The 22,112-nt window shown below is 48.9% G+C and overlaps 8 protein-coding genes across 8 annotated transcripts; 6 read left to right on the forward strand and 2 right to left on the reverse strand.

The window, feature by feature from the left end:
• Positions 1–2,121: 2,121 nt before the first annotated feature.
• On the forward strand, positions 2,122–4,911 carry N7478_010484 (uncharacterized protein; the record flags this gene model as incomplete). The annotated part of the gene is made up of 5 exons (XM_056926698.1): positions 2,122–2,532; positions 2,738–2,981; positions 3,033–3,454; positions 3,510–4,254; positions 4,310–4,911. 5 exons carry the CDS (start codon positions 2,122–2,124, stop codon positions 4,909–4,911), a joined length of 2,424 nt encoding a protein of 807 aa, XP_056776068.1.
• Positions 4,912–5,374: 463 nt separating this feature from the next.
• N7478_010485 (uncharacterized protein) lies at positions 5,375–5,890 on the reverse strand (the record flags this gene model as incomplete). Its single annotated transcript, XM_056926699.1, has 1 exon — positions 5,375–5,890. One exon carries the CDS (start codon positions 5,888–5,890, stop codon positions 5,375–5,377), a length of 516 nt encoding a protein of 171 aa, XP_056776069.1.
• A 238-nt stretch (positions 5,891–6,128) lies between these two features.
• On the forward strand, positions 6,129–8,477 carry N7478_010486 (Unspecific monooxygenase; the record flags this gene model as incomplete). Its single annotated transcript, XM_056926700.1, has 6 exons — positions 6,129–6,359; positions 6,606–6,737; positions 7,353–7,674; positions 7,736–7,928; positions 7,981–8,032; positions 8,103–8,477. The coding sequence occupies 6 exons, from the start codon at positions 6,129–6,131 to the stop codon at positions 8,475–8,477; spliced, it is 1,305 nt and encodes a 434-aa protein (XP_056776070.1).
• Positions 8,478–9,302: 825 nt separating this feature from the next.
• On the forward strand, positions 9,303–11,590 carry N7478_010487 (C6 transcription factor; the record flags this gene model as incomplete). The annotated part of the gene is made up of 5 exons (XM_056926701.1): positions 9,303–9,388; positions 9,439–9,552; positions 9,617–10,292; positions 10,395–10,628; positions 10,685–11,590. 5 exons carry the CDS (start codon positions 9,303–9,305, stop codon positions 11,588–11,590), a joined length of 2,016 nt encoding a protein of 671 aa, XP_056776071.1.
• A 527-nt stretch (positions 11,591–12,117) lies between these two features.
• Positions 12,118–13,542, forward strand: N7478_010488 (uncharacterized protein; the record flags this gene model as incomplete). The annotated part of the gene is made up of 1 exon (XM_056926702.1): positions 12,118–13,542. The coding sequence occupies one exon, from the start codon at positions 12,118–12,120 to the stop codon at positions 13,540–13,542; it is 1,425 nt and encodes a 474-aa protein (XP_056776072.1).
• Positions 13,543–14,308: 766 nt separating this feature from the next.
• N7478_010489 (uncharacterized protein) lies at positions 14,309–17,908 on the reverse strand (the record flags this gene model as incomplete). The annotated part of the gene is made up of 4 exons (XM_056926703.1): positions 14,309–15,408; positions 15,570–16,292; positions 16,354–17,067; positions 17,116–17,908. 4 exons carry the CDS (start codon positions 17,906–17,908, stop codon positions 14,309–14,311), a joined length of 3,330 nt encoding a protein of 1,109 aa, XP_056776073.1.
• Positions 17,909–18,562: 654 nt separating this feature from the next.
• On the forward strand, positions 18,563–19,441 carry N7478_010490 (uncharacterized protein; the record flags this gene model as incomplete). The annotated part of the gene is made up of 1 exon (XM_056926704.1): positions 18,563–19,441. One exon carries the CDS (start codon positions 18,563–18,565, stop codon positions 19,439–19,441), a length of 879 nt encoding a protein of 292 aa, XP_056776074.1.
• A 221-nt stretch (positions 19,442–19,662) lies between these two features.
• N7478_010491 (hAT family dimerization domain-containing protein) lies at positions 19,663–20,814 on the forward strand (the record flags this gene model as incomplete). The annotated part of the gene is made up of 1 exon (XM_056926705.1): positions 19,663–20,814. The coding sequence occupies one exon, from the start codon at positions 19,663–19,665 to the stop codon at positions 20,812–20,814; it is 1,152 nt and encodes a 383-aa protein (XP_056776075.1).
• Positions 20,815–22,112: the final 1,298 nt, after the last annotated feature.

Below are 22,112 nucleotides of genomic sequence, written 5' to 3' on the forward strand. Positions count from 1 at the left end.
CGTCAAATCACTGCTAATTAAAGGCGGACGACCCCGTAGTATCACTCCAGTCATGCTCGAGGCTTTGTGCGATCATCTGATTGAATAGCCTGCCTTATACCTGGAAGGGATGATGGTTTTTTTTGTCGGACGAGTTCGCTCTTCAAACAACGAAATCTACCGTAAGTCGCGCCCTCATCCAAAGGCTGGTCAAAAAAGACGGCACGGATCAAGGCCCGAGAGCGCAACCTTCATCTTCGGGACGAATACCATCATTTTATATCAGACTTCAAGTCTTACCACCTTTGATGAATCTGGATGTGATAAACGAATAGGCTCCGGCGAACGGGTTGGTCCCCCCTTGGTACTGCACCGGTTCAATTATCGAAATTTCATCGTGATCAGCGCTATCAAATCCTGCCTACATATACACAAGACGGCATTGTTTTGTCTCGAGTGTTCCAGGGTTCAACTGACGCATCCGTCTTTGGGGGTTTTATCGAGCAGGTTCTCCAGTATTGTGGGGAAATGGCCCGAGCCGAAGTCTGTGCTAGCCGTGCTGTCTCACCGCATCTCCGCCCCACCCTCCCGGGTAGGTGCTGTCGGACACATGAAAATTTTCACACACATGAAATTTCTACCAAATCAATCAATTTTGAAGCTATTCAGAAGGCTATTTTAGCGGGGGATCTAGGGTAAAAAGAGCCTCATTCGGTAGCTGAGACACGTCGCTATCATCTGGAAGATTATCGTAATCCCCCTCCCGATATGGAACCTCTGGTGGCGGTAAAGCATTTGTCGAGTTAGAGAGGAGTGGTTTACCACTATTCCTCTCTAGGACTAGTGCATACAGCGCCCGCCCGCATTTTCCATGTATTCCCCCTGAAAAGCAGAGATAGTTCTTCAACCAGACATCAATTCCCAACCCTCATGATTGGATCGAATTGTACTAGTGCATACGCGTTCGCTTCAGTCCGACAGCATTCAATGTCTTTCTTAGCTTTCCGTATATCTCTTGATGATCACGGGCATTAACGAATCTTTTACCGTGATATGCAGAAAGACGACCCTTTACAGGGACTTGTTTCCGACTATTTCGGTAGGGATGACATTTATTTTGTTGAGATTTGATTTGTTGGAGATCTTGGGTAAGCTGTGAAGAGATCTCCATATGGCGGATTAGACCTCGAAATGGGGCGGATCCGGATCCAACTTTTAGATCCTGATCCTGATCCGCCGGATTTCCGGATCGAGTTCTTCGATCCGGATCCGCGCCGCGGTTCTGCACAAGGCGGATTAGGATCAATCCGTTTTGGTCCTGATATGCATAAATTTGCCAAGACTTTCCTTTTCTGGCTGGATAAATTGATGATTCATCCAAATAAAATACTGTAATAAACACTTGTTCCGGTCAGTGCATTCACAACTATGCAGATGTAGCCATTTTTGATTGAAATTTTATGTTTTGAGCTTGTATATAAAATATTCTTCCTTGTGTAATTTGAATAGTACTAGCTTTAACATCATTTTCGTTTGTTTGTTGCTAGTGATTTATTATGGTAGAGTTGGCGTGTTGTAATGGTGTGAGAAATATATATTTTCACCACGTACCACATCCCTCTTGATGAGAACTTCTTTGAAAGATCTTATAGGGCAGCCCTCTGAAATAATTGCGTCCTTTCAATTAGCCAGTTGATAGACTACAGTATTTTATTTCTTTCTTTGTTCTCAAAAAATGGTTCCTGCTGAAAACCCTATCCCCCTTCCCTACAAAGCAGACTGGGGATCAAAGACTCAGGCAAATTCAGCCCTGCTTAAAGGATTCAGGGGGCGGGTCGCGGTGGATCAATCAGGATTTCCCCAGGGCGGATCAGGATCAACCCGTTGAGATCCGTTCTTCTGTGGGTCCTTCTGGCTCTTAAAGCCAATCGTATAGGAGGGTGATGGGACCAGTAGGGTGATGGGACCAGTAGGTTGATGGGACCAGTAGGGTGATGGGTCGCCTGGTCCATATTACAACTTCGTTCAGCTCGCGCTCCTCGTCGCGTCTGTTTAATTTTCCTACTTTCTCGTCTCTTTGGTCCCTGTAAGTTTCCGTCTTTCTCTTTTACTAGAGTTGGCAGTAAGGCTCACTTATTCACTATGTCACAAAGTGAAGCCTCTCGATGTTCGGACACCTACCCTTCATCTATCTTTGAGGATAATCCTCTAGAAAATCTTTCATATCTTCCTTCTGACAGGGCGGCATCTTTTACCCCCAATGCTGTATTTCAGCAGACATCTACCCTTACGCCCGATGGCGATTTCGTTCGACCATTAATAGCGCCCCCTATTCCACAGATCCTAGAGCGCGTTGGGCCCACGACAAAGCAGAAGCCTTTTATACTCTGGACCGAGGAGATGAACGATGAATTCTGTGGGTGGTGGTTGGTGACAGAGTATGGAAGTCAGATGAAAAGGAATATTTTTGAGAAACGACGCCAAGGGGACTGTTGGAAGCACTTCCATCAGGTTGCTACGGTTCAAGATGGGTCTCCTAAGGTTATGTGCAAAGTATGTAGCCAGGTTATTATCCACCCGGCGGTCGGAAATCGCGGGACATCCTCCCTGAATAAACATGTCAGAGAGGGTGTTAATTGCCGGAGATCGAAACCCTCCCAGGATATTCGAAAGCTTCTTTAACCCGGGGGTAGGTTAGAACTTATTTTTAACATGTCTATTCATCCCTTGAATCCCTAATCAAATTAATTTATCTTAGGTATTTCATGGCCCTCAACCAGAGAGCTTTACCCTCGAGGAGTTTGATGAGAGTGTGGTTTCGCTAATTACAGAGTTACGACTACCATTTCAGTTTGTTGAACATCCTCGGTTTCATAAACTAGTCAAACTGGCTAGTCTCGCTCCATCTCCGCCTCGGATTTTGTCTGCGTATCTAGTACGGCGGAAGATTCAGGCGAAAGTGATAGAACGCCAAAAGAGCCTTCTACAGATGCTTCCGCCCGGTGCGAAACTTTCTATTGCATAAGACTGCTAGACATCGCCTTTCCGCCAAGCCTTTATGGCTATTACCGGTTATTTTATTGATACGGACTGGCACTACCGTGAAATCTTGCTTGGCTTTGAGTCACTTCATGGAAGCCATAAAGGTGCCGACCTTAGTGTTGCTCTTTTGGATCTTCTCAAAAAACATCAGATCGAAGATCGGGTTTTAACGATGACCACTGACAATGCCTCAAATAACACGACGCTCCATGATAGTATCAAGGAAGCTCTTGACTCACTCGCGTTACCAGATGGCACCCCTATTGTTCGAATTCCCTGTATGGCACATGTTATCCAACTCAGTTTAACCGAGCTTCTTGGCAGGATGGAAGCAGTCCCAAAGAATGACCGAGAGGAAATGGAATGGACAGAAACTGAGACCCGGAGTGAAACTCAGGGGAGGAATAAAGATATTGTGCTTACTCTCAATAAGGTAAGAACGGGCGCCCAGGCTTTCTTTAGCTGACCTTATACTAAAATCAACCTAGGTTCGGCGACTGGCAGTCTGGGTTAATAGAAGCCCTCAGCGCAGAGAGCAATTCCTCGAGCTCCAGTCTAAAGAGCCAAGGCTTGTCCTGATACAGGATGTCAAAACCCGCTGGAATTCCACATTTGTAATGCTTCAGCGTGCCAAAAAACTACAGAATATCTGCGACAAGTATTGTTCTGAGTGTGGCCTCTCTAGCCTTGTGCTTACTGAAGACGAATGGAAGCAGATTGACTATCTTCTTTCTATCACACAGCCCTTCTTCAACTTCACAACTGTCCTCTCAAAGACTAAGGATGTCACTATCCATATAGTCTTTAGTATCTACAATCAGCTCTTCGATCATCTCGAGAGGTCTGTAGACCAGCTTAGACGAAAGAAAGCAAGGTGGCAGATAACAATGCGGACTGCTCTCGAGTATGCAATACAGAAGCTAAGAGGCTATTATGCTGAGACCGACAAGGCTCATGGTGATCTCTATGCGATTGCGACTATTATGGCACCCCAGAACAAGCTTGATTACTTCTCCGGGAAGGACTGGAAGGAGCCTTATCGCAAACAATACCGCGAGAGTCTTGACAAATACCTTGAGCCATACAAGCCGCGTCACTTAGAAACACAGCCAGCATCACATGGGGTTTCCTCTATAGCGCAGTTCTCTGTAGTTGATCAGATGGGGGACAGACAGACTGCCCAGGGGTCTGAGATTCACCGAGACGATGAGCTTACACAATATCTTGGCAGCAGTAAGTGACTCATTAACTTACTACCTTCTGTTATCCCTTACTAATCCTTCAATAGGTACTCGCAAGATTAACCCTTGTGTCTTTTGGAGAGGTAATCAGTATGAGTTCCCGATTCTTGCGAGCCTTGCACGAGATGTCCTTTCTGTTCCTGCAACTGGTTCTGGGGTCGAACGGCTATTCAACACTGCGCGTGATATCTGTCACTACCGCCGAGGGTCTCTCAAACCGACCACTATCCAGGATCTTATGATGTATTTATGTACATCCAGGTTCGACATTGAAAGTGAGCAGCATACATTCATAGAGGAGTACCTTACAGCGCAGGAGATACAAACACTGAAGGAGAAAAATAAGTCTGAAAGACTAGATGATAATGTGTTTGATCTGATCAGTGATACTGAAGAAGATCCCTCAGCTAAGGCTCAACCAACGCAGGCTCCGAGCAGGGTTGCACTTGGTAAGAGACCCCTCAGAGATATCAGAGACACACCTCTGATTGAACTCGGAGACGAGGATGATGATGACCAAGTGGATGAAATTCCGCTACCTGATAATTCAAATCTGCAGGATGAAGGTGGTACCCAGAGGCGTACATCAGGGCGTGTTCCAAAGCGTTCGAAGCGGGATGATGGTGAATGGGAATATATAAAGCCCTAGATTTAATGGAATTAGAGAGTCTGAAGTCAATTTCTATTTTAGTTGGTATACTTTTTTTTGTCTAGTCTGTAAGCTCAATACTTAGAATTACACGACGCACGCCTATTCACAATACTGCAAACGATATGTGGCAATTACGAAGCAAAGAGACACATGACTGAATTGTTCTCGGGAAGTTTTGTATACACCAATCGTTGTTCGTTGTGTGTAGGAGCAGATACATTCTGCCGCCAAATATGCTTAAATACAAACATAACTATCCAAGCAAGGACCCGGACCCTGCTTAAAACCTCATATCAAACATACCCGCGTGAGCCTTTGGGCTCGCATTTTGAAGTACGCAACTCCTAAAATCGGTCGGACATCTCTTTCCTGTACTGGCGATCGAGATTTCGGTTTGGTTCGTGGGATGACATTCTGCAACAACGCGTCTACCTCGTCCTAGCGGAGGGGGCAGTATAGTCTATGCCCTGCGTGCAGCGGCTTTGGGCCTATTCGGGCCATATAGGGCATGATAGCCCATAACAGCTAAAGCCCCAATGGCCAAGACACCAAATAGATAGGCTGGGCCAAGAGCCAGGACGCTGAAGATATTCGAAGGCCCCAACCGGCTCTTGCCGAATGCTAGACCACGGTTTGGTGAGATATTGGCAAAGTAATAGAACCCCACATTGGACCATCCATCCATCAGCAAAATCCAGCCAATCCATTCAGCGGTCGAATCAGGGAGATCAAGATATGGCAATCCCAGTGCAGAGACGATAACCATGAAGCCATTCGCCGCGGGACCTGTGTGGCAACGTACCCAGCCGGCTTCGCTTCCGGGGAGACTGAACTTCAGGACGTAGCCAGGGATGAGCTCAAAACCTCCAAGAATATACATCCACAGACCAACCCCTCCCAAAAGCGTGGACAGAATCATCCAGGAACCATGACCAATCATGCTCCGTCGCAGTGCAACAATTCTTGGGGACTTCATAGCGAGGGCTTGCCGGGCGGGGGAGGGGTAATGTTAAACCACGTGCAAGGAGATCGCGTTGGGATGATCGTAGCAGGAAGGGCCGAGAAAGAAAGGGTAAGCCACGAGGGAGACAGAGAGAAAGCACAAAAAAAAATGTGCGGGGATGCAGGGTAAATATAAAGCAAGAAGGCGGAGGTGAGGTTAGAGGGCTGACCCAAGTTAGGCCACAGGAGCTTGCGATCGCTTTGTAAATCGCATGCAGCTCATTGGCCATGGTGTTGGGAACGCGGGGACAGAGGAGAAGTTTGCGGAGGTCCAGATAGGGGCCCCACATTTTTTGGGTCCGAACAATCGTCTGCCGTGTGACCTTCAACCTGATACGCTACGGGTCAAGTCAAGGGAGCGAGCGGAATACGAAGCCGACATCGATCACGGAACTCTCTTCCGCGCTGATCGTAACAGTCCTGCACTTCATCCAAGGCCGAAGGTTAGGGGACGCTGCGGAATGTTCACCGTGGTGGCTGAGGCTTGAAGAGACGTCATTATTGTAGCAGAGGTGGACTGTGAGGAAACTTTAGGCGCATTGATCTTCCAGGAAACTCGGCAACTTTTCTCATGCCATCGTTGCGTATTTTAGGTACTCTCTTACAGATGCAACTGACACAATGGCTACGAAACGATCGCATTGACCGTCGTGTCGGTCATTCTCGTGCTATATCGCTATCTCAACCAGACCGATATTCCCAAGATCAATGGTCTCCCTGAGATTCCTGGGGTACCACTATTTGGCAACCTCATCCAGCTTGGCGATCGACACGCGAAGGTTGCCGCAGGATGGGCTAAGACGTACGGCCCTGTATTTCACGTACGCATGGGTAACAAATGAGAGATTGCCAGATGGAACGAGAGTCGGAGTAGCTAATGTTGTTATAAGAGAATTGTATTTGCGAATAGTTTTGAATCTGTTAAACAGCTGTGGTTGAAGGAGCAATCAGCCCTAATTTCTCGCCCGACGTTCCATACCTTCCATAGTGTGGTATCCAGCTCTCAAGGCTTCACCATTGGGACATCGCCTTGGGATGACTCGTGCAAGAGCCGGCGGAAGGCAGCGGCCACCGCCCTTAGCAAGCCTGCAGTCCAATCGTATATGCCAATTATTGACTTGGAGTCGACGACGAGTATCCGAGAACTGTTTACCGACAGCCAAGGAGGCACGAGAGACATTAACCCTATTCCATACTGTCGGAATTGAGATATACGGTATCAGCGTGTTTCTAGCAGGACCAATCATATCAAAATTGACGGGAGTTGATTGATGATATTTTTATAACCACAACTTGTGGACTCTATATGGATACGCCAAGACTGATTAGGGCCGTCCCTGGCTTATACCTCAGGAATCAGATGTGGAGAGCGGTGGCGCTGATCCATCAGGAATAGCGGTAATTTTGACTCCCTACACCTTGACACATACTTCCAGCGATTCGCGCTCAATACTAGTCTGACCCTCAACTATGGCATCCGGATTGACGGCAATGTTCAAGACACCTTGCTACAGGAGATTGTTGCTGTGGAACGTGGAGTGTCAAATTTCCGGAGCACGAGTAATAACTGGCAGGATTTTATCCCGTTGCTGCGCATATTTCCCACGATGAATCAAGAAGCTGAAGATTTCCGTGTCCACCGCGACAAGTACCTGACTCATTTGTTGAGCCTGCTCAAGCAGAAAATCGCGGAAGGGACTGACAAACCTTGCATTACTGGGAACATCTTGAAGGATCCCGAGGCCAAGCTCAATGATGGTAAGTCATCCGACTTGTGTTGGCAATGTCTGTCCTATAGTCGCTAATACGTCACCACCAGCTGAAATCAAATCGCTCTGTTTGACCATGGTCTCAGCCGGTCTGGACACGGTTCCAGGCAACCTAGTAATGGCTTTGGCATACTTGAGCTCCGAGGATGGTCAGCGCATCCAACAGAAGGCATACGAAGAGATAATGAAAGTCTACCCAGAAAGCGACGCGTGGGACAAATGCCTCGTCGAAGAGAAGGTGCCGTACATCACGGCCCTAGTCAAAGAAGTCCTCCGTTATTGGCAGGAGTATTAGAGATATCAAATGGGGTTCCGCTGTCATTCCCGCTGGCACCACCTTTTTCATGGTGAGTTTGGTACACTTACCCACCAAAAAGTCGAACGTGAAGGCTGACCCGTGCCATTGCTGGCTCTTAGAATGCTTGGGCTGCTGACTACGATGCCGGCTATTTCTGCGAACCTCAGAAATTTATACCAGAGCGGTACTTGAACAGTGTAGAGAATGCTGGAACGCCCCACTACGGCTACGGCGCAGGCTCTCGCATGTGTGCCGGGTCGCACTTGGCTAACAGAGAGCTCTATACGGCCTTCATCCGAACAATCACAACATTCACCATTCACCCGCCACAAAATCCAGCAGACTCTCCGATCTTGGATGCTCTCGAGTGTAACATGATTCCCACGGCACTCGCAACGGAGCCTAAGCCGTTTAAGGTCAGATTCAAGGCACGGGACCCTGTCCTTTTACAGCGATGGATTTCTGAAAGCCAGGAACGAACCCAGGACCTTTAACAATGGAGGAAGTTGCGACGGTGTGATATCTATCTGCATGGTAATACGCAGTTTTCGAGCTCGAGAACCTTATCTGATTATACGAAGGTCGAAGAAAGTGCCACGCTGATAGATTAGAACCCGCAAGGCATCGCGGATATCATTATTTACTAGATATCGGGTATATAAAACGTCCAAAAAATCGTAAAGCAGACGGTAGCATTGCTCACAGTTCACCAAAATTTCCCGGTGTGCGATTCACGCATGCCATGTTAGGATGCAAAAGTATTAGCCGACTTTGCGCTCATCTTAAAAGCACCGCCTTCATAATATGTCGCAGACGTGGCGCATCTTGATGATTTCCCTGCAGAAAATGTGACAAAATATACCTAGTTTATGTTTGCGCCAAGGCGCTAAATGTCACGTTTAGGCCTCGCCAAAACCCGCCCACTGCCCAAACCCGCCCGCGAAAACCCAGCCCATGTGTTGAAATATCCCGGTTACATGGATAATAATGAGGCTGGGATCACGTGCATACTCATATACTTGACTTCTCAAACTACTTGTATCTTACACAATACATCCAACACAACACACAATCAACTCCCTCAATAATACAAACACTGAAGAATCACTTAATATTTCAACAGGAAAACCCAACCCAAACCCACGTTTGGCGAGGTCTAGTCACGTTCGCAGGCGGGGTCGTTCTGGGTAAGCGAAATGCTGGGGATCCACCTAACCCCGCATATTAAGTTCGCCATTTCCCCCGGATTTTCTCCAGTAAGACATTCACGATCATCCGCGCACACAATTACAACCTACAATAACACGGCAAGCGAGCCCATGTCTTCGGAAGCATTGCAAGCCATGGAGAGTGGAAGTGCACTGCCTGAGAAGCGAAAACGTGCCAAGTACATCGCTAAGGCATGGTAGGGTCCCGTACCGTCTGCAGAACCAAATTCTAATGGTTCACGCATAGTAACGAGTGCAAGCGCCGCAAGATCAAATGCAGTGATCAGCAGCCATGTCAGCGTTGTTGGCGTCAGGGACTGGTTTGCGAATACGCCGCGGACGACAGTGGCTCGGATAGCCAGTAAGTGAAGCCCCTGTCCTGCCCGTCTGGGCGGAAAAGTGACGGAATTCAGCAATATCGAAAGGCTGCTCCGCCAAGTACAGTCTCTACAGTCCCAAATCGATGGCCTGACAGCAGCAAGGCCACCCTCGAGATCGACGCGTTTACAACAGGGCTCATCCGCTGGACTGATGTCCATCGTCGATTGCGACAGGGCAGCGTCGTCATCCCAGAGTCTCTCCTTTCATGGGCCAACCACGTCATCGTTCGATTTCAATATTGCCCGCCGGAGCTTGCGGAATAGAGGAATTACTGAACCAAACAAGGCAGGTGATATCACACAAGAGCCGACGCCCGTCCCATCGCCTTCACTCTCACTACATCGGGACGAATGTCTACCATCTATTGAGCCCTTGTGGGCCATCAGCAGGGAAGAAGCGCTTCGATTATGCAACGTCTATGAAGAAGAGATGGGTATTATGTATCCTGTCCTGGAGCTAGGCTCCACCATCAGCCAGGTCAATACCCTCTATAGCCATCTCGGATCTCTATCAGCTTCTAGAGCATCGCCATCGAATGTACATGCTCTAACAGATGATGACATCAACATACTCAAACTTGTGCTTGCATGTGCCTTAACAGCGGAGGAGAATGGTCACAGCGAGCTAGGCATGAGGCTCTTCAGAAGCGTGAGAGATGCTGTGACTGACGTCGTGTGGAGGCAACCGGATATCGAGAGGGCGATCCTCCTAACACTTGTGGTACGTCCGAACCATCAAATCGCCGCGATCTTGCGCTGCTAGTGTAGAACTGTATATATATGACTTCTGCTGATACCACCCCAGTCTATCTTCCTTTTCCAGATAGATGAGGAAACTCTTGCGTGGAGAACGGTGGGAACGGTCCAGCGCATGTGCTTAGAAATGGGTCTGCATCGAGCTGAGACATTCTCTCAACCTGCCATCATCGACATCGGACATGAGAAGGTTATCAAGTTGTTTTGGTCCGTCTATACGCTCGACGTAAGATGGAGCTTGGGCACAGGAATGCCGAGTCATCTTGAGTTTAGCGACATTGACCCATCACTTCCCAGGCCGGTGAGTGGCCTACCTCTAGCTTTTGCCTGGAATGGAACTTCTGACACCTAATTTAGACAGGTGTGCCCTATCTCAACTCCATGATTGGCTACTGCAGAATTTCAGAGAAGGTTTGGAAATTCGTTACCAACTCCACTAGCGAACACAAGGCCCGAACGGAGGAGATGTCCTATCTTGACTGGCAGGTCATGCAGTGGTACAAATCGGTACCCGACCAGCTAAAGCTACCACACCCAGAGGCAATTGCTAAGTCACCCTTGAACTACCCGAACCGGGGTACCTGGCGCCTCAAAGCTCTGCTATATCTCCGTGCCAACCTTATGAGGATACTGATTCACCGACCTATCCTTCTTAGCCCAGTGCACATTTCACAGAACCCTACTGAAGCTTCGATGGTGGTAGATATTGCCAAAGAAAACATCCGACTTATCACTCATTTGAATCAATGGTCCGATATCTACAAATTGCAGCAAGTGGCCTTCAACTGGTTTCTAATCTCGGCCCTAGCCGTGCTCTTCCTTGCCGTTGCCCATGCCCCTGCTCAGTTTAGCAGTAGTTGCAAGGATGAGTTTTATATGGTATTGGAGCTTATTGAGGGGTTCTCGATGAAATCCTACGTCTCACAGCGGTTATGGAAGTCAATAAAAGGCCTAAGGAAGCTCGCTCCGCAGATGGGGCTCTGGAACCAGCCTGCTTCACAAGAGCCTTTTCCCAGTGGTCAAGACGGTGAAGAACGTGTTATCGCGCAGGGCGCGAGTTCTGCCCCCGTCATGCTTGATGAATTTCAAGTAAATGGAATGCAGATGAGCCGAGAGCTTATGGACTGGTATGAAGCAATGGGAGAGCCAGTCATTTCAGCCGCAGGGCAGAACTCGTTCCATGTTCAACAGTGGCAGTCGGCCGACAATTTTATGTTTGGGAATGGTACCGAACTTGCTTCAGTATTTAAAGACTGTTTTTAGATTAAGTGATATATATGAATGCAAATTATCCATTTCCTACTATCCACGCACTCCAAAGGCTTTCTCCAACTTGGTCTGTCGCCAGCCGCTCCAAATTCCTTCACCTGAACACGTGATGCGACTTTCCCGCCCTTTTCCCACCCCGCATCCGCCACGGAACTGGGGATACTTCGCTAGAAAAACGACAGCGGAGAGAGAAAACTTAATTGGATACAGTTAGAGGAGCAAGCTAGGAACCTAGAGAGCGGGATTTCATTCCGCGTTTTCGAGCCCTGGCCGCGTGCCGCCATGTGAACCGCCCCCGCCTGCCCTAGCATGTCCTGCTTCTCCACACTCATGACCCCGCTGGGTCTCCCCGCAAATCGAGCGGAACCATCCGTAGAACAGTTTCCCTCTGCATCCGTCCTCGGAACTGTAGGTTGCCCTGATAATTATAGTTAGTATATAGAACCGTAGCTAGGTACAGAAGAAGGGTTGCTTAACGATACTATTGTTAGGGTCTATCATAGACCGCGGAAGAATTGCAAATGACGCAAGTTATCGAAGTCGATTATGTGGTGGCAGGTGCCGGCGGAGTCGGTATGGCGTTCGTCGACGAGATCGTCACCCACTCCGACGCGACTGTCGCGATCATCGACCGTAAGCATCTTCCGGGCGGCCACTGGAATGATGCCTATCCCTTCGTTCGATTGCACCAGACCTCCACCTGCTACGGCGTAAATTCTACTGAGATGGGCGGTTACAGCATCGATCAGGTCGGTCTGAACAAGGGCTGCTACGAGCTGGCCAGCGGCAGCGAAGTGGTCGCCTACTTCGACACCGTGATGCGCAAGCGCTTTCTACCCTCCGGGCGGGTGCGTTTCTTCCCGCTATGCGAGTACAACAAGCAGAACAACACCGCCGTCTCGCTCGTCACCGGTGCAACACACGAGTTCCGCGCCAAGAAGAAGTTCGTCGACGCGACCTACCTGAACGTCACGGTGCCGTCGCAGCGTGAGCCAGATTTCAAAGTGACCGGCGGCGCGCACGCGGTGGCCGTCAACCTGCTGCCGAAGGTCATTTCGCAGCACCAGAACTTCGTTATCATCGGCTCTGGCAAGACAGGCATGGATGCAGTGCTGTTCCTGTTGACCCACGAGGTCGAGCCGGAGCGCGTAACCTGGGTCATGCCGTCGGACGCCTGGATGTTCAACCGTTTCGATGTCAATCCGGGCCGCAAGTTCAGCGATCCTGTCACCAAGTACGTTATGGGCCTGCTGCAGGCTGCGCTCGAGGCCGAGGACTACGACGACTACTTCAAGAAACTCGTTGAGCGCAAGCTGGTGATGCAGCTGGATCCGTCGGTCAAGCCTGGTCGCTGGCGTTGTGCCACGTTCACCCCACTGGAACTCGAGCAGTTGCGCCGCGTGAAGAACGTGGTGCGCAAGGGCTATGTTGAGTCGGTGTCGCTGACTGAGATGAACATGTCTAAGGGTACACATCCGGCGCCGGCCGATGCCGTGTTCATTGACTGCGCCGCTGATGGCCTGCCCAAGGTCCCGATGGTCCCGGTGTTCAACGGCAATCGCATCACGCTGCAGACCGTCCGCATGTGCCAGCAGGTTTACAGTGCCGGCTTCATCGGTAACGTCGAATGCAATGTAGACGCCGACGAGAAGCGCAAGAATGAGCTGACCCAGCCCGTACCGCTGCCCTACAAGGACTTCGACTACCTGCGCTGTGCGATCGCTAATTGCCTGAACATCTCAATCTGGCTGTCTGAGCCGGTCGTTGTCAAATGGATCAACGAGTCGCGTCTCGACCTGTTCAGCCCGATGCTCGATTTCGGATGCGAGGAGGGCCTTGCCAACATCCAGGCAATGGGTCAGCTGATCCAGCAGGCGGTCCCGAAGATGCAGGCGCTGCTGGATGGCCACATGCAGAAGGTAAATGGCGAAGCCGTAGTCGCCTGATAGGCGGCGCTATGCCTCAGGTTGTTACGGTCGGAGGCTTCCAGAAGTAGTTTAGCATGGTTTACATCATTAGGCAGCTTCGGGGATATTCCCAGCTTCAGTTCTTAGTTTAGCACAATGTAAGATATATATACTTATTAAATTTACCAAGTTATTTGGTGATCGACGCAGGGACTTCTGGGTAATCCCTGGCGCCTCTCAAGACAAACGTAGTATTACAGAAGCAAAGTTCGAAGCACTAATCACCGAAATTCCCGCTATCCCCTTACAGTTGTTATACTGTTCTTTATACCCTCTATAGAACAAAGATGGTCTTTCTACAATATACGTTATACAAGAAATACCCGAGCAAGAACAATAGCAGTATATCGAAGCTTGTCGGAAAGAAACCAACTAGCAATTAAAGAAACTAGTATAAAAGGATATGATACAGCAAGGAAATTCCTGATTCTATTATACCTTCGGTCACGAAAGGAAAGGAGAGCAAATTGAGGAAAACACCCTTTAGAAAAAGTAGGAGGTAGCTGCCTTCAGATCAGGAAAACAATATAACTTATATAAGCTTTCGAAAAGAGTTTTAAGAAGAACTTAAATAAGAGAATTAGAAGTTACTAACTAGAAAGAGAGTTTTAATAAACCCTTTATTGGTGACCTCACGCAGTTAAGATGAAGAAGAAGAGAGATTATGGTTTGGCTGTAACGGGTCACCTGGCGCTGCGGTCTTAGACCAGAAGCGTCAGATAGGGCCCAAATGACCCGGGCCAAACTAGGATGGTGGAGGGGACGGTGGTGGAAGTAGCAGGGAAAGCGGGGCCGGCGACCCTGTCTGGAATTGGCGGTTGAGCTTGTACAGAACTGATGCGTTCGTCGTAAAGTATACTCTGAATGCCTCCGAGGTCCACCTCCCTAGCACCTGAATCTGGTCGTCGAGTATCCCACTGTTGTGCGCATGTTGGGCTGCGCCCTTCCGAAAGCTGTGGCCCGAATAGCCCTCTGCCTGTATACCGAGCGCCTTTAGTTTAGTAGACAAGGTAGAGAGAAAGTTGTTGCGACTAAACGGTCTTCCGTGGAAGGAGAACAATGGGGCATCAGGGCCTCGGGGGTCAAGGAGCAGCAGCTTCTGAAGTGCGTCAACTGGGCACGCTCTGTCACCCGTCTTTGCAAGTATAATTTGTACTCCTTCGTGACGGCGGTCGGTCCTACTGCGCTTGAGTGTGAGCTGCGCGTGGTCTAGCGATGATGAGAATCGGATATCAGAGCGCGTTAGCTTTGTGGCTAAGAAGATAGGACGTTGGTTAATATCTTCATTCTTGTAAGTGAATTCTCCGAGGCGGAGAAACCCAGCAAATGCTACTCGGCAGGCGGTTGCGAAGTTTAAGTCGTCCAGAAGGTTTGTAGTCATCTCCAAGGGCTGTGACGGGAGTATGGCGAGTCCTGCAGATAATTTCGTAATAGTGTCACGCGAAATCGGCTTCCTGACCCGAACTTTAGAGATGGGGTTGAGTCTTCTCGCACCGTCTATGAGGCGTCGAAAGTGCTTGTTATCAAACAGTTTGTCGTCGAGGAAGTTATCGATATGGTAGGCTCGGAGAGCAGCTAGGTCAGCGAGCGCGGTGTCAGGCTTAACGGTCTTTTGACTAGCGTTGCCAAGGAGTCGTGAGGTAAGCCACGAGATCAACGATTGTCTTGAGGCTGGCCATGCCGACAGGTTTTGTAGTGCACAGTGCTTTTCGTAACTGCGTTGAACTGAGAGGTAGGTGGAACGCGTGTTAGCGCTGAGTCCGCTCCAGAGCAGTTTTAGGTGGCCTGCATTGCGCTGAGAAGCGCGTGAAGAGAACCACGCGGGCGGTTCAATACCGAGAGGTCCTGCCAGTGTGGACAGATGTTAGCAATATCTTGAAATTTGTTACGGGAGAGTGCATCTGCTAATGTATTTTCCTCGGAGGGGAGTCAATGTGGCATGATTTGGATGTCCCTCGCCGCCGCTAGGATAAGTAGGCTCTTCAGGGGTGCGTTAGGCGGGCCACGAAGGAAGCCTTTCTTTAGTCCTGTGTGCGCTGTGGAGCTATCCGTGTGGATAACGAGATTATGATGAAGCCAATGGTGGCTGAAGAGTAGGAAGCCTTGCAGAATAGCGTCTACTTCGTTGGCATTGATGTGCGCATGTGCGTCTTGAGCAAGGGCCAGTGAGGCAGCATTGCTTGAGTGAAGCTGGTGACAATGGGCCAGCCAGCAGTCTGATGTAGACTTGGATGAGAAGAAAAAGAGCCCCTGGCCTATACTGGAGGCATCTGTGTAGAGATGTGTGACAGCGCGGCGGCAGGGGTCAATTAGGAGCACGCCGTTGAAGAGAGACAAGGAGTCCTTCCACCATTCCAAATCGTCACGTACCTCGTACGAGATACGGCGGCGCGCGCTTTTCCCACGTGGGAAAGCGGCTTGGAAGGTGTAAAGAGACTGTAGCCTTGTTCTTCCAAGCCGGACAACTCTTGAACAAAAGGCTAGTGAGCCTGTGAGACGTTCTGTTTGCTTGAGGGAGAGACTCGTTGCGTTCAGGGCAGCTGCGGCGTCCAGTGTGGCGCGGCACAACTTTTCCGGTGGCAGACGAGCTTCCATTGTAATGGAGTCGATCTGGATACCTAGGACTGTTACGCTGGTCTCTTGCTGGTCCTTTCCTGTATTGCGAGGGATACGTAAGTAGTCGGTGACTCTGTTGTAAACCTCATCAAAGGGACCCGTAGGGTCGGACCCTGAGGGAGACTGAGCAATTGTCGTCTAAATAATGATTGATATGGAATGCAGGTAGGAGACATTGGAGTATCCAATGGAGAGCCTCGGCGAAGAGATTGAAGAGAAATGGGGCCGTTGCGAGACCAAAGGGGAGACAGCATTCGACATAAGTGGAGTCGCTCCACTGGAAGGCAAGGAGATGCTGGTTATCCTCGGCAACCGGGACTATTCGGAAAGCGTCCTTAATGTCCCTCTTGATAATTGTGCAATTTGGGCCAGCTTGTACGACTTGCTCGTAGATATCATCGATAGATATGTATTCAATGGCTGACCAGGAGGCTGGTATACCCTGGTTGAGGCCTTGTGCAGGGGGCCAGGATAAATCATGGATACGGCGCCATCCCCCATCATGCTTGGGAACTAATCCGAGCGGCGAGATAAAGGCGGGTCCAGAGGCCAATCGAATGCGTCCGCGATTGAGGTCCTCTGCTAGTTTGGCCGTGATCATACCCGGCTCGTGTATGTTATGGTTGGGGGAATAACAAAATTGTTTCTTGCCCCTATAGCCGATCTGGGCCCCATAGGTCAGGATACCAGTAATAGTAGACCCGAGATCGCCTGGATAGTGGCGTAGGAGGTTGCTCCAGCCTCTTGCAAAAAGTGGCGACGGAGAGAACTGTAGCTTTGGGAGCTCTGGGTTGTAGGCAGGATATTGGACAAGAGTATTTGGTCTGGACGGTTGGCCTTGCGGTATTAGGTTTGGTGCTATAAGGCTGGAGACAGTCCTAACAGCCTCTGCAGTATATTTCCTAACCGCGATATTCACTTGTTATGGTTTCTTACGGCAAGAAGAGGCACCATGCTCGCTCAGACCGCATAGTGTGCACTCATGACGTCTCTTGCAGCCTTCCCAAAGACATCCTGATGTGTTGAACTTATCGCAAACGACTGTCTCGTTATTGGAAGACCTGGTGGACCTTGTTTGGCGGCATTGGGCTGAAGGATTTGTCGTTGACTTAGCAGGCAGGGTGAGATTGTGACGGAGATACTTTTCACGAAATAGAGCTGTGATAAGGGTGTTTTCCATCGACAGGTCTCCCTTATCTAGAATATATTGGTGGAAGTTAAGGGCAAGTGGAAGCACTGCTTCCGACCACTCGTAAATTTGGGCGTAGTCCAGGATCTGCCTCATGAACATGAGTAGGTTGGGGACTGCTTTGGGATGTTTCTCGCCGAAGAGATATCCCACGATGGCCAGGTAGGTAAGAAAGCAGCCCGTCCATATTTGAGGGTTGGAACCCCAGTCCTTGAGTGATGCAGCTGCCTTCTTGAAGCCTACCGTGCCTCCGTACTCAGTCATCTTGAAGACTCTGTCCTCCTGGTCTAGCTCGGTGACGGCCTTCTCTTTGAAGCGGATGAGTTCAGTCGCCTTCAACTTCCTCTCGAAAATGCGAGTAAGAAGGGCGGCGGAGACACCCGGAAATATGTCGATGAGTGGTTTGACCTCAGGGGGTGGCTCACGATTTTCCTCGACTTCGATAGTATTACCATCTTGCAAGTCCGCATGAGGCCTTCTGCGGCTAGGGGTGTTGACGATACGATATCGCCACTGTTTTTCAATATCGGCAATCGGCATCGTCAACTTCAAAGTCTGCCGATATCGTACCGGCAATCGACATCGTCAAATTTTCAGACTGTCGATACGATATCGGCAAGGAAGATTATCGTCGGCGATATATCTTCACTTTTATTCGGAAAAATAAAATAAAAGGATAGCCACATATTTTAGATAAAGACAACTTGACTACAACGCAAATTCAGACTCCTCAACACATTAGTTTGATAGGGCAATAACAACTTAACAATATGGGTGCTACATGGCGTTGAGTCCGCCATTATGTGGTTTGACGGTATATCCTCTATATATATGTTCAGTACACGCGGTCGTCCACGGAGATCTTGCTCTCGACCAACCGACGTTGTTGCTTAATCATCTATAAAGTGTTTGTATTCCACTACCCATACATTCCCTGAAGCCCACATGTATGCGTTTATCTTTTCCCCATGGTTCAAGTCCGTTTGAGGTTTGAGCGCGACGCGTCCAAGAGTCTGGTACGCGTGCCGCAATCTCTTCTTTGTTCGCGATTACCCACTCTTCCAGGAACAACCCTCCTTCACATATGGCTCTTCAGCCCCGGTTCAACTTAGTCGCTGGATCGATATCGACGATGGGCAGAGATTCGCAACTCGTTTGACTTCTGCACGGGATCAGTAGTCTGGTGTATACACAATGCGTACCCGACAGAAACGCCTCAATTACCGGGTTCTGAACGACGAGAGCGACGAAGAGTTTTTGCCTGACGATCGAACCGACCAATCAAACCAAATAAGCGAACTACCAAATCACATCTCACATACTCTTCCAGCCTGTCGAGAAAGCGTGAAGGTCCTCGACGATATACCGGATTGCGAGCTACTGCCTTCTGAGTCTGTATCACAAGTGCTCGTATCTCAAGACAGCTCAACGGATGTCGGTACTTCAATCACAAGCTACGTGCCCTCTCGGTACTCTCGACGGTCGGCACCTGCTACAGAATGGATCTGGGGGTGCTTCGAGACGATAGCTGTTGAATGTCCATGGGTGATTAAACGGACCAAGAAGAGACGACTGGTAGACCGCAAGATCTGCTGTTTACATGTAGATGAGAGAACGCAGACACGCTGTAACTGGCATACGTCAGATTCCCAGAGACAAAATACTACCAGCAACATGAGAACCCACTTGGCAAAGCATGACATTAATTGCCCGACTTCCAGTACACAGCCTGCGACGAAGGGAGCAGACATTCGCAGTTTCATGGCTGGTCAACAGAGTCTTACGCATCAAGAGGTCTTGGAAAGAAATGCCATTCGCTGGATTGTGGCTGATATGAAAGCCTTCACCACTGTCGAGTCTCCAGAGTTTCAGCAAATGTTTCGAGACATTCCTGGGATTGAGCCTCCTTTCACTTCTCGCCACACCGTGCGGGATCGAATCATGCAAGAGTTCGCCATACAGCGCAAAGTCCTGAAAAATGAGCTGAATTTGACTTGCAAGACAATTGCCTTGTCACTGGATATCTGGACAATTCAGAACCACCTTCCTATCATAGGGATAATTGGCCATTAGCTGACTGATGAATTTGAGTACCGCGAGAGATTACTAGAGTTCGCTGAACTCCAGGGCATTCATAGTGGCGAAAATCTAGCGAATGTTGTAGAAACCATGCTTACCGAGTTGGGCCTCGAGAATAAGCTTATTTCCATCACAGGCGATAACGCCAGTAACAATGAGGCCATGGCTTCAGAATTGTACATTTCTCTTTCCAGCCGGCTCGGGGGGAAGAGGCAATGCCAGCACCCCTATATCGAGGCCTTGACAGCTACATCCGCTGCCTGGCTCATATCCTCAATCTTATCGTGAAAGACATCCTTCGTAACCTAGGATCAGGGACAATGGAACAAGCTCAAGTAGCTTGTGAATTTTTACAGCCTGGCAACTCGATCACCGATCAGTCAGCTATAGGGAGACTACGGGTCCTCGCTCTATGGATCAACCGAAGTCCTCAGCGCCGACAAAAATGGAAGCATATTTGCAAACTCAATAATCTTCCAGATAAATTCGTTGCGTACGATGTAGCGACACGATGGAACTCAACATTTCGCATGATCGACGATGGCTTGAAGTCAAGGCAACAAGTCAACAAGTTCCTAGATCTTCAAGAGGAACTCCCGCCGTTCACTCTCCAAGATTGGTCGTGGCTGGAGCAGATACACACAGTGCTCCACAAGTTTAATGAGCTTACTCTGTTCGTTTCGAAACGCGATCCACAAATCAGCCTCGCTGTGCCGATTTACTACGAGCTTCATGAATTGCTTGAAGACATGAGGGAAGGTAATGGTGACTTCGCGAATTTAAATCAAAACATCAGGGCTGCCGTGAATGAAGGGATGAAGAAATATGAAAAGTACTATTCCTTTATGGATGACTGCGACACGTACTACACTGCCCTCGTCTTGGATCCTCGGGTCAAAGGTGAATTGGTCTTACGGGAACTTCAAGATGACAATGCCGGAAGAATGATTCTGGAAACAATCCGCACGAATCTCCATCAGGTATACGCGGCTAGCAACCCGGAGCATGACGTCGCTGCCTCGCAATTATCTTCCCTGGAGCAAAATGACGTGGAGTCTAGAATGCTGAGGAAGTTGCAGGCACGAGATCCGCCGCTGTCAGATATAGATAAGTACTTTGACACTTCTCCGATCAGCGTCGCAGATACCACCGGCAAAAACTGGCTATGTAATTGGTGGAAGATGCATAAAGGCGAGTATCCAGGGATGGCAGCAGCAGCCCGAGACTATCTCGCGATTCCTGCCTCTGAAGTTGCTGTTGAAAGAGTCTTTAGTACAGCCAGGGATGTGCTAGGTATCCGACGATATTCTTTGAAAGGTGAAACCATAAGAATGTTAATGTTGATTCGCGATGGCTATAAGTGGTAGCGATCGAGGAATGAGATTTAATATTGTCATCACGTTGTTGCAGCTCTGTGCCATGAATTGCGGAATAAACTTGATAAAACCCCTTCCATTTTCTCCAAAATGATAAAAAAAAAAGGCCAATGCCGATACGATATGACGATATCATGATTGCCGATATCGTCAAATTTGAAGCCCGTCGATATCGTACCGGCAATCGGCATCGGCGAATTCCAAATGGGCCGATATCGTATCGTCTGTCGATATCGTATCGGCAAAATCGGCATATCGTCAATATCGTCAACAGCCCTAATTTTAAGTCCTTCATCTTCAGAGTTCTTCAGGCTGGAATATTTGTTGTGATATGAGGCTGGTGCAGATCAGGAATCAAGCCGAACCATCGGAATTAACTCCGTGGTGTCTATACAGAAGACCAAGTTGATTGGAAATCAACTTGGCTACACGTTGTATATATAGCCTCATCCTTCCTCCGAGAGTAAAAATAATAATTCATACCTCTGAACTACAACAAGTAATGCAAGATGCAAACTAAAAGGGGGATGGAGTGGCTCTTCGCCCCTAGCAAGAGCTTGGTGGATTTGCAAACCATATCTTAGTGTACACCGTCCTGCCACAGTTCATCGACACCCATTCCGCCGAAGCAACATGGGAGGATATGGCAATGAGACCTAAAAGCTTTTTGGATTTCGTGCGTGCTACTATTTGACTTGGAGAATACTCTGATTGGTCAAATCCATTACTGTAGCAACGTGTTAGGATTGGTAAGCTGCTAAAATTGGATCGCTGGTGGCCAAGAGCCAGGATTTTACCAGCATCTTACAACATACGCGACCTATTAGTGGTCACTTCCTGTTCAAATGACTTGAGACATGTTGTTCACCTTGGATCTAATGAAAATTGCTAGCTGAGGCGAAGAGAAAACCAGTCGGTTAGACTAACTGCACATTTGGTATCGCGATACTGCCGTTCATTGGCGCTACCTCCGCCGCTCTGGGAAATGCTTCGATCGAGCACGTCCATCCGAACTTTTGAAGAGGAACAGACGAAGCGATTGAAGGATGCACCTCTTGCCGAGCATCCGACAACCACCTTTGGCCAGACTGTTGCGAGAGCGGTGAGAGCGTGCATGGCTCTTTTGAGTGCCACACAGAATATCGAGGTATAATTTGTCCAAACCAACGGCAAAGCAATTGACGTATGCTTTGATCGACAGGATAACATACTGAAGATCCGTGGCCTGTGGCTTGACTTCCAGAGTGTGCACGGTGGGGGCTCATGCTGTTATGAGTTGGATGCGAGTA

Source organism: Penicillium angulare, assembly GCF_028827245.1.
Source record: "Penicillium angulare strain IBT 27051 chromosome Unknown utg000007l_segment0_segment0, whole genome shotgun sequence".
Lineage (NCBI taxonomy): Eukaryota > Fungi > Ascomycota > Eurotiomycetes > Eurotiales > Aspergillaceae > Penicillium > Penicillium angulare.